The 12443-nt window shown below is 37.5% G+C and overlaps 1 protein-coding gene across 1 annotated transcript in view; it reads left to right on the top strand.

Moving 5' to 3' along the window:
* The window catches only part of LOC124789120 (probable flavin-containing monoamine oxidase A), a 267938-nt gene that overhangs the window by 160064 nt on the left and 95431 nt on the right, over window positions 1-12443 (top strand). Inside the window, exons 4-5 of the mRNA XM_047256409.1 lie at window positions 4284-4399; window positions 4530-4663. Coding sequence (XP_047112365.1) covers window positions 4284-4399; window positions 4530-4663 — 250 coding nt within the window. The remainder of the gene's footprint in view (window positions 1-4283; window positions 4400-4529; window positions 4664-12443) is intronic.

Here is a 12443-nt window from a genome sequence, read left to right as displayed (position 1 = left end):
AGAGACATGAAATGCATGAAAATTTCAGTGACACATTGTTACACATAATGTGAAAATTATGTATGCAGAAACAGCTTTTAATCAGTGATTTAATGTAACTTAGTATGACAGTAGCCAGAACTTTGTCACGTAAATCTGATTCCTCATACCCTTTTATGGTGTAATATGCTTCCTTCTTAAACCACTCTGCTAGAACAATCTGAAATGTACTACAGAGAACAGAATGGGCAGCTTTTGGCAGTCTATTGGATAATATGGATCCTAGATATTTGCGACTGTTTTGAACCTTAGCTAGCCTACTGTAGGTAATATCCATTGAGTGTCCAGTTCTTGTATCATGTTCATGTACAGACATCCTAAGGTTACAATTATTTAAATTCTCATTAACACTGAGAAGACAACTTTACATATAGAGGCTAGGGACTGTCATAATATTGAGCTCTTTGAAGTGATCTTTATGAGATTCTCTTGGGAAAAATACATCTGATAACCATTTTTTGCCACTTGAATATGATTTTTGAGCCAGGGCAGTTACCCCATAGATAAGTTCAATTTTTTGTGTAACTTGCCAAGCTGAGTTTCTGATCTATGTGAAAACCTAACAGTTTGATTATTTTTTTCTATTCATTGGAGAAACTCAAATTGAAAACAATGTGTTCAGTTTAATTGTTTGTAATTTGCCTGGAACCAGTTAGTGCATCAATCCATTGCTACACTTAGCTCACATCTCCTCTGGTTCATCACCTTGTGTGGTTAGAGTTGTATCATCTGTGTACAATACTGCCTGACAAAGCAAGAATGAGGGTAAATTGTTTATACATACAGTGAATGGGAATGATCCCATTACCGAGTCCTGTGGAATGCCTTTTGTAACAGGTAATGACTCTGACCTTTGGTTGTTTACAGTTACCATGTGCTAGGTGTTGCTTAGGTATGACTCAATAAGGTGAAGATCATTCTCTCCAGCTTCATAGTACTAGAGCTTTTTGATAAGTATACTGTGCGAGACAGTATCAAAAGCTTTCCTCAAATCTAGAAGAGCCACACAGGTTGTTTTCTCAGTCCCAAAAGAATCATATATTTTTGTGATGGTAGTCTCCACTCTTTGACAGTGGAAGGATGAGGTCTGACACCGTGTTGTGAAGAGCTGAGTAGGTTATTTTGCTCGTAGTGCTGGTTCATTTGTTTGTGCATACAATATTCTATAATTCTTTATATGATTGGTATGGGTGAGATGGAACATAGTTATCAGGGGATGATTTATAACCTTTCTTATGAATAAGTGTTCAAATAGTAATGTTTAGGCAATCTGGGAAGATTCCTGTATGCAGTATTTGGTTAATGGTTTTGGTTAGTGGCAGTAAAAGTTCTTTCTTTATATTTTTATTACACAATTTGAAAGTCCATAGAAATCTTCTGCTTTTGAGCTGCTAAGTTTGGCAGTTGCTTCACTAATCTGTCGATAGGATACAAGAGACTGGCAGAAGTTGTCACCTTGCATACTATCTAGACCTGGAAGCAAAACTACAGTTTTATTTGCATTCAGTGAGATTTTTATTTGAGCCAGAACTGTTAAAGTATGTATTTAAGGTGTTTGGTTGACTTGGAATATTGTACTTATTTTCAGAGATTACCTCAGTTTTAATAACTTTTCTAAGCTGTTTTTCACTTATGTGTCAAATTGAATATGTAACTGTCAGTGGCTTTCCTCTTGGCTGCTCTAATTTCTGGTCTGTATGCACTTGGCACTCCTGTGTAAGTTTCCTTCTCAGCTTGACTGTATTGCAATCTACGTATATATGTATACTCTGAAAACCACTGTGAGGTGCATGGCAGAGCACACCTCAATTTCTTCCCTAATTTTGCACAGGTGTTGCATTTACCAGTTTCTCATTTCTTGAGGTTTATTACCCCAGCTCTGCTTTGTGTGGTTTTTGTAATATATGGGACAACATGAGTCAACGTTTTCTACTAATAATTCTAAAAATTTTTGTTTCTGCTGTTCACAGAGAAGGCCAACATAAGTGACTTTATGGGTAAATAATTAACGAAAGGTGAATAGAGAAGCTAAAACCTGTTGCTTCCACTAAGTAACTACATCAACACAAATAATAAATTGAAAATCATACAACCACTGTTTATAGGGCTTCTGAAATGTGTAATGTGATTTGTATATGCTGTTGCTTTAACCCTAAAAAATTCAGTCACAAATTCAAATAAATGCATGCAGAAATTTTGCGGTGAAAATAATGTTTACTACTTACCTTAAATATCGGGTCACATTTTGGGGAAATTCTAAAACAGCTAATATGACCATCAGACTGCAGAAAAGGGTATTAGAATCATGATTGGATGCAAACCTAGAGGATCATGTAAAGCTCCATTTAAGATTTCTGGTATTCCTTCTCTCAGACAAAATAAAAAATTACATATGACCAAAAACATCACATCCTTGTGCCAGAATGGAACTTACCACATGGGAATTAAACTTACCAAAAACATAAAAACAAATACGGATGTCAAAATCTCTGGAAAATCTTTAAAGTGATATTTGCAGAATCACTGCTTTTACTCTGTTGAAGAATATATAGATGTATGAAGTGTATTATGTACATATTTGAATGGATATTTTCCTGTTCATTCCTGTACACTTTCTTCCACCTTGTAGCTAACAACTGTTGTGCCCCCACCTCACCCTTCCCCATTTCTTCCCTTATTTGGACATGCTCCTCACTGACCTCACCTAATCCAGTTACATCAGCTGCCCCCTCCCTTCGCAGATATCCTCTCACCAACCTACACTCCAGTCTTTTATCATCTTTTTATTTATTTTTATTCGTATTTTCAGTTTGATCTCATACCATTTTCATGTTGATTTTATTTTGTTTTCACTATTACCCCAACTTACTCTGGGTTTATCTTTTCTAACCATCTTTCATCCATTTCATCTTAGTTGTGTTTTTTGTGATATTGCTCATATTTGGATGCATTTTTCATCCTTCACTATAGATCTTGCTCCTTTCATCTGTGCCAATAAAGAAAAATTTCTCTATCCCCAGGCAGAACGCACCTACACATACTGTTCCTGCTTATGGAATCCCACCCCAAATGGCCTAACCATGAAATTACCCATCTCCATCTACAATCCCTCCTTCTACAATGATCTCCTTATGTTAAAATTCCATTAGTCTATAGACCTTACCAAAATAGTCCTGCAAAACCTTCAAAATCAGTCCCAAACTTCCTTGCACGAACTCCACTCCATCCATAAAATCTTCCTGCTCTGCAATCCCAAATTCCTACATTCCATCTATAAAACTGAAACCTGTGCCTTCCAGCTATTCACCTCATATAACTATCACTGTCCACAACAACCATTACAAGAACCTTCATGAAACCTGTGCCCGCATCCCTGCATAGCTGCCAGACCTGTCTTATAGACATACTACATTTGCCACACCTCCAGAACTCCCTCCCATCATGCTAAAGAACCCAGCGCCTAAACACGCATAATCCCCCTGCCCTCAGCCTTTGCTAGTCTCTGTCCTTCAGCTGCCTACCCCCGTCCCTGCTCCCACTACAGTGCTACTCATGCCTTCTATCGTGTCAACACACCTGCATGGTCCTTCCCCCTTCTCTCTACCTCCCCCCCTTCCCCTCCATCCCCATCTGACTCACTCTCCCACCAGCACAGCCTCCCTGCACTGCACCCAACAGCTCTGTCCTGTCCCCGTACCACATCCCTGTACACCAGCACTAGCACTAGCATCTTCCGCAACATTTACCCTAGTATCCCTTGCCCTTCCCAACCCATGCCTCCTCTGTACCCCCAGTGTCCATCTCAGCAAAGATGGCTGCTTACACGAGACACAGTTGTGGTCGGGCGTAGTGCCCAGAGACAACAGAGGCCATGCTTGTGTGAGTTGTGCTTGTGTAAATGTGTGTGAGTTTTCAATGTCTCATGAAAGTCATAGTCTGATAGTGAATACATCTAGCGTTCAGTTTCATTGTGCCTGTCTGCAGTCAATTGTCTGCTCTATGTGGTAAATAGTAATCTATCCTTTCCATATTGCTGGTATTCCATCCTATGTTTTCCATAGCTTAAATGTATTAAGTGTATTATTTGAAATTTTAAATATGTGTGCATATAAACCACTTTCACCTCTAAACATGTAAAAAGACTCCTCCAATGCCTAATACATAAGCTGCTTTTATAGAATATAGAAGCTATAAAAATACAGTACTATACAATACTATACAATTATGCATCCTCTTGGTTTTAGGGGCTGAATCTTCTCAGATTTCGGCATTATATTTTATATCATTTGTAAATGGAAAACAAGGATTTATAAACAAGCTGAAACTGATATTCCCAGGGGATGACACCCAAAGAATTATGGTAAAAATGCTTTTGTTGAATGTCTCATTCATCATTATCTTCCTATTTGTGAAATATATTTGCAAAATGTGCATTAATGTTGTTTCTTATTCTACCTAACATGTCTTTCATTAAAGCAAATTTGTTCAAGAATGGTGCACATTATATATCAATGAGGCTTGCTGAAGAAATTGGAGATTCTTTGGAACTGGGTGATAACGTTATAGAAGTAGTTCAGCTTGATGAAACAGTTGACATTATGACAGCAAGTCAAAAATTATATCGGTAAGAAAGTATCTGTGTACCATAATTTATGAACAACATAGAATATATTTATATCATATCAATGAGCACAACCTTTTTAGTCAATATACACATTTCTAAATTGTTTTCTACAAGAAACTGACACTATTTGTATTTAGTCTCATATAAAAACCCAGGCATTATAAGAGGAATGAAAAAATCATGAGCATGGAAATTATGTGAAATAATTAGGAGATGAAAAGAAATTGGAAGGAAAAGGAAAGAGATAGGACTGACTTAATATTGCAAGAAATACTGAGCCATTGTAAGGAAAGTGATTAAATGATTAAAAAGTAGTTATGATGGGTTTGTCACTTACAAAGGCATGTTAAAGCTACTTTCAGCTTCCCCCTGGGGAAAGATCCATGTGTCCCTGATGACTGTGTCTAGTGTGTGGTGGATGATCAAATGTGACATCCTTTTCCAAAATGTTCGTATATCATGTAACTGAAGCAAAACCTGGGAGTCAGCTCAGTATTTACTTGAGTTGAAACCTAAAGCCTAAAAACCATGTTCAGGATGGTCAGAACGCTGGCTTCTGCTGTTAATCTGTGTGGTGGATTCAGTCCAGGCCAAGTGCACCTCTCCGTATCTCAGAAACAAGCCCTTTAATGTGTTTAACTATCTAGGTGGGTCTGTGGGATAAATAAAATCACTAAAATCCAATTCTCTCTATGTATGGGAATTATTATATTGCATAGGTAATATGCCACTATCATAATGTACATTTTCATGCAGGCTGAAATTTACTATTATAAGAACCCTTGTCAAGAAAGGAGTAATTACTCAACAGACTTGATGCTAGCCACTTTCTCAAAGGTACTGGAAAAGATCATGTATGCATCAAGAGAACACGCCTATCCAGGAATAAGATACTTAGTCTCTCCATAGAAAAAGCCATTTTTCAAGTCACTAACCAGATTATAAAAAAATTAAACACTCTAACAAAATATTGCTAGCTGATATTTTTTGTAACTTGTTAAAAATATTTGAAGAGTGAAAATGGAAAACATTCTCAGTGACATTTTTCAAAAAATGTGTTTGCAGTGGTACTGAGTTCTTGGAGCTCTGTTGCATATCCCTAGACTTGATCCAGGTGCCAAACCATGGAGAAAGTCTTTCAGACATGGTGCATGGTCTTCATGTCAAGCTGTGCTTCCCTCTGGAGTTCCAAAAGTTAAGAGATATGGCAAGTGGTTTCTGTTGACTACAGTTCTACCAGTTAAAAACCTAATGCTGTGTTTCTGTACATGTATCATCACAAATAAAATGTAGTGCCTCAGTATTAATGGCACTTGGAACAAAAACTTTCTACTATTTTGTTGAAAACTGTCATTTTTGAGATCATAGTTGTGTACAAAATGCAAGTTGATACTTGCAAAGAAGAAACCACCAACCAGCCACCCTCAGTAATGCTGTTTATTTTCATGAACAGTGCTGTTACAATTTTCAAACCATCTCCAGACTGCTGTTCACATTTACATGTATATTACAATTGTTGTTGAGTACATTAGTTGTAGAGACAAAAACAGCAAAGGGAAACATTCCATGTGGGAAAAATATATCTAAAAACAAAGATTCTGTAACTTACCAAACGAAAGCATTGGTACGTTGATAGAAACAATAACAAACACAAACACACACACAAATTTCAAGCTTTCGCAACCCACGGTTGCTTCATCAGGAAAGAGGGAAGGGGAGGGAAAGGCGAAAGGATGTGGATTTTAAGGGAGAGGGTAAGGAGTCATTCCAATTCCAATCCCAGACATATGTCTGCTTGTGTCTGTTATGTGCAGATGGATATGTGTGTGTGTGTGGGCGAGTGTATATCTGTCCCTTTTTCCCCCCAAGGTAAGTCTTTCCGCTCCCGGGATTGGAATGACTCCTTATCCTCTCCCTTAAAACCCACATCCTTGAAATTTGTGTGTGTGTTTGTGTTTGTTATTGTTTCTATCAACATACCAATGCTTTTGTTTGGTAAGTTACAGAATCTTTGTTTTTTATATATAAGAAATTATGAATGGGCATCTGAAGATGATTCAGTCACTTCACAACCAGTAACAGTGCTATGTATTTATGTAAATGAATAGCATTATTAACAGTGGCTATTTTTCTGCCTTGCAAGAAGCAACTTGTAACAACTTTCTCATTGACACTTCAAATAAGTTAGTTACCTGGTAGGCACTTATAATGTTCTGAATAAAGTATTTAGTTTCTAATTTATCTCACTATTTTTTGTGGTGATGCAATGAGCAGCATAGTTCTGTGCTATCAGAATATTTTCTCAACTTTTTTGGATACAAATCAGTTATCTACAAACAGAGATAAATTAATTTTTCATTCCCATGACAAATGTCAGATTTGGAACTTTGAATGTTTTCCATTTCCAGTCTTCTGTTGACTGTGCAGTTCACAAGAAAAACTTAATTATGGTACCAGAGATCTTGCCAGTAGCTCACTTTTATCCTATTCAAACAAAAGAATTCTTTGCGTCACTTTAAAGAAACCCAGGGAGCATATGCAATGAAACACAATATTTAGAATGAAGGAACATAGATGTTAGATTAGATTAGATTAGATTAATACTAGTTCCATGGATCATGAATACGATATTTCATAATGATGTGGAACGAGTCAAATTTTCCAATACATGACAAAATTAAGTTAATTTAACAACATACTTAAGTTAATATAACAACTTTTTTTATTTTTTGTTTTTCTTTTTATTTATTTTTATTTTTTTATAATTTGTTTTTCTTAATTTATATCTAAAAATTCCTCTATGGAGTAGAAGGAGTTGTCATTCGGAAATTCTTTTAATTTCTTCTTAAATACTTGTTGGTTATCTGTCAGACTTTTGATACTATTTGGTAAGTGACCAAAGACTTTAGTGCCAGTATAATTCACCCCTTTCTGTGCCAAAGTTAGATTTAATCTTGAATGGTGAAGATCGTCCTTTCTCCTAGTATTGTAGTTATGCACACTGCTATTACTTTTGAATTGGGTTTGGTTGTTAATAACAAATTTCATAAGAGAGTATATATACTGAGAAGCTACTGTGAATATCCCTAGATCCTTAAATAAATGTCTGCAGGATGATCTTGGGTGGACTCCAGCTATTATTCTGATTACACACTTTTGTGCAATAAATACTTTATCCCTCAGTGATGAATTACCCCAAAATATGATGCCATATGAAAGCAATGAGTGAAAATAGGCGTAGTAAGCTAATTTACTAAGATGTTTATCACCAAAATTTGCAATGACCCTTATTGCATAAGTAGCTGAACTCAAACGTTTCAGCAGATCATCAATGTGTTTCTTCCAATTTAATCTCTCACCAATACACACACCTAAAAATTTGGAATATTCTACCTTAGCTATATGCTTCTGATTAAGGTCTATATTTATTAATGGCGTCATACCATTCACTGTACGGAACTGTATGTACTGTGTCTTATCAAAATTCAGTGAGAGTCCATTTACAAGGAACCACTTAGTAATTTTCTGAAAGACAGTATTGACAATTTCATCAGTTAATTCTTGTTTGTCAGGTGTGATTACTATACTTGTATCATCAGCAAAGAGAACTAACTTTGCCTCTTCATGAATATAGAATGGTAAGTCATTAATATATATTAAGAACAACAAAGGGCCCAAGACTGATCTTTGTGGAACCCCATTCTTGATAGTTCCTCAGTTTGAGGAATGTGCTGATCTTTGCATATTATGAGAACTGCTTATTTCAACTTTCTGCACTCTTCCAGTTAGGTACGAATTAAACCATTTGTGCACTGTCCCACTCATGCCACAGTACTTGAGCTTGTCTAGCAGAATTTCATGATTTACACAATCAAAAGCCTTTGAGAGATCACAAAAAATCCCAATGGGTGGTGTTCGGTTATTCAGATCATTCAAAATTTAACTGGTGAAAGCATATATGGCAGTTTCTGTTGAAAAACCTTTCTGGAAACCAAACTGACATTTTGTTAGTACTTCATTTTTACAGATATGTGAAGCTACTCTTGAATACATTACTTTCTCAAAAATTTTGGATAAAGCTGTTAGAAGGGAGATTGGACGGTAATTGTTGACATCAGATCTATCCCCCTTTTTATGCAAAGGTATAACAATAGCATATTTCAGTCTATCAGGGAAAATGCCCTGTTCCAGAGAGCTATTACACAGGTGGCTGAGAATCTTACTTATCTGTTGAGAACCATATACATGGGGGTGTTGTTATAGAGGGAAGTGGCATCATTCTTGACAAGCAAGGTGTGTGGTGGCAGTGGGATGGGCACAGATTTCAGACAATCTAGGAAATGGTTGGTATCTTTGACGTAGGAGGGGAGTTTTTGTACTATGGGTTGCAGGAGTTGATCAACTAAGGCAGATATACGCTTGGTGGGTGCTTTGAATCCAAGATGATTGGGTTTGTGGATCTTAGGAAAAAGGTAGAAGGTGGAGGGTGCATGGTTGGGTGGGGTGAGAAGTTCTATGGACTGAGGTGTTAGTCCTTGTGAGGTGCCCGAGGTTTTAAGGAGGGACTGCAGGGCAGTTTGGATCACAGGGATGGGATCTTGATGGCAGATGCTGTATGTAGAGGTGTCAGACAGCTGGCGTAGACCTTCGCTAACATACATCTTTCGGTCAAGAACTACAGTGGTAGATCCTTTGTCTACTGGGAGGATAATGATGGAGTCATCAGCTTTCAGGGAACATAGGACTTGGAGTACTGCAGGGGACAGGTCAGGGTCATGTGGTAGGGACCCGAGGAAGGGTTGTGAGGCAATGCTGGATGTGAGGAATTCTTGAAAGGCTTGTAAGAGATGATTATGAGGTAGTGGTGGCGGATCAAGTTGGGATCATAGTCTGAACTGTTCAAGGCTCAGTTCAATGTCATGTTTGCTGTTGGAAAGGTTTTGGGGTTGGGTTGCAAAGTGGTATTTCCAATGGATATTATGTGTGAAGGAAAGGAGGTCCTTCACCAAAGCAGCATGATCAAATGCGGGTTTAGGGCTGAAAGTGAGGCCCTTAGACAATACGGACAATTCAGGAGGGAAGAGTGCATTAGATGAGAAGTTAAGGACATTGTACTGTTGTGATTGGTTCTTGGGATTATGGGTTGCTCTAGGCCTGAGAGGCAGTGCTGAAGGCTGTGGGGTGTTAAGGAGATTGGCCAAGCTTGGTTTGTAGGAGAGGAGTGGTGGTTGATGGTGTGCCTGTTTAGGGAGATGCAGAGGGACAGGAAGGGAAATACCATTGTTCAGGTAATTTAGGAGAAGGTGGGATAGCTTTTTGAGGTGAAGTTGTTGCAGTGTGATGTTGGCTTGGCAGATGATACCATTCAAGGAAACATGAGGGGCAGATAACTGCAGGATTTTATAGAAGTAGAGAAGTTTGGTAGAGTGGAAATTTGCTGATGAGGCATGTAGGTCACAGATTAACTGGACAAGAGCAAGATATTTCTGTATTTGAAACTGCAAAAGAGCCTGGTGTAGGGTAGGATTGCATCCACAAATGGGGACTTTCAATGTTAGGCCTTTTGGAGTAACTCCAAGGGACAACCAGGTTTCAAGAAACAAAATGTGGAACCTTAGTTTTGCCAGTCCACAGGAATGTTTTAGAAAGGAATGGATGAAAAATGAGATTGGATTCATCATGGCAAGACAGGACAGTTTGGAGAGTTAAAAGTCGTGGGAGTGGCAAAAAAAATAAATACGTAGAGAGTGGAAAAGACTGCCCCACTGCAAGACTTGGCCTATGCACCCTCCTACCACCACCTGTATACTATGTGATCAAAAGTATCCGGACACTCCCAAAACCATACATTTTTCATATTAGGTGCATTGTGCTGCCATCTACTGCCAGGTACTCCATATCAGCGACCTCAGTAGTCATTAGACATAGTGAGAGAGAGCAGAACGGGGTGTGGGAGAGAGAGTGCTCTGCGGAACTCATGGACTTAGAATGTGGTCAGGTAATTGGGTGTCACTTGTGTTACACGTCTGTATGCATGATTTCCACACTCCTAAACATCCCTAGGCCCACTGTTTACGATATGATAGTGAAGTGGAAACATGAAGGGACACGTACACCACAAAAGTGTACAGGCTGACCTTGTCTGTTGACTGATAGAGACTGCCCACAGTTGAAGAGCATTGTAATGTGTAATACGCAGACATCTATCCAGACCATCACACAGGAATTCCAAACTGCATCAGCTTAAATGCCTGCTTTGCAAAAGAAGTATTTTCCCAGAATACTATACCTACTATGCATGTATGCATAATAAGCACTTAATAGTGTTTCACTATTGCAGCAGTCTTTAAGTATTCTTAACATGAAACAGTACTTGCTTAATTTTTTGTTAAACATTTCTAAATGTTTTCCCATCTTAGATGCTCATCCAACGATAATACTAAAAAAAATTATGTAATTTCATAGCTAAATTTGGCTATTCAATAATGTGAATTTTAAATTGGTACTATTTTTGTTCCTTATATGGTTGAAGTTCATCCACACAGTTTTCTTGTCACTGACAACCAAACAATTATCTTTAAACCATTTTTCTGCCACGTCTGCTGTTTTGTAGACTGTTTGCTGCATTTCATAAACATTCTTCCCTTTTATAATAAAGCTGGTACCATGAGCAAATAATATAGTATCAGGTGTCTTTAATGACAACCAAGAACAACAATGGTCCTAAAGTTCATTTTATGGGCAGGATATGCCAGTTGTGATATTGGCCTGCTCAAAGTCTGGATCTGATATTTCACTATGCAATCTTCATTATTTAAATCTTTGACTTCACCAGCCATATCCTTTATTACTGTGAGGTACACCTCATATGGAATGATTCTTGGTGCACTTCACTAGAAAATCCATCCATATCTGGGGTATGGATAAACTTTAAGTCTATCCTTACAACAATTCCATTAAATAATCCATTACTTGTTAATATATACAATACAATGACATTGCTCAGCATTCTCACCCCTTCACTGACCTTTCTATCAAAAACTGTCTGTCTTACAGCTTATAACAACAGAGTTACTAGCTTATGCACATTTATTCATAACTTAACTGTTCAGCTGAACATTCATTTAGGTAGGAATTGCTATCATAATAACGCTTAAAACCAACATACAACTCAGTGTAACCAATATTAACCATGATTTCCAAACATAATTTACCCACAATGCGTGTAAAACTTAAATATTCATCTAAGTATTCATTGGAGTTCAGATATTTCTCAGAATCTGGCATACAATCATCATACATTATAACATACCCACTGGAACACAGAAATTCATTTCTAACTGTGTTGATATTACCATAAACTTATTTCTTTAGGTCCTCTGTAACTTTACCCCTATTTTTATATATGTGCAATTCTAAGACATTTGACTCCTTAATTATTTTATTTATACTTAGGTTCAATAATTTGTTCTCCATTCTCTCTGTTTCTGCAGTAGAATGAAGCATACCAACAGACGATTCAGTCTTTTCTCATACTCTATGATGGATTAAATCAGCTACATACTTTTCCAAGCTAGCAAGTGTAGAGTAACCACATCTGATTCCTTACTGAGGTCGACATACACTTTTTACATAGTTGTTTAATTAATTAGATAAAAAAAGACTCAGTCTTTCCTTCTCATCCCGTACAGTAAGTCTCCTTGACCTGTCACTCTGGGTGACTTTCCTGAAATCTACCCTTTTCCTTAGATCTCTCCAGTCCTTTTGCTTCGCCCCTCTT

This window comes from Schistocerca piceifrons, chromosome 3, assembly GCF_021461385.2.
Source record: "Schistocerca piceifrons isolate TAMUIC-IGC-003096 chromosome 3, iqSchPice1.1, whole genome shotgun sequence".
In the NCBI taxonomy this organism is placed as follows: domain Eukaryota; kingdom Metazoa; phylum Arthropoda; class Insecta; order Orthoptera; family Acrididae; genus Schistocerca; species Schistocerca piceifrons.
Note: the sequence above shows the minus strand (reverse complement) of the source record. Positions and strands in the feature narration are given on the sequence as shown.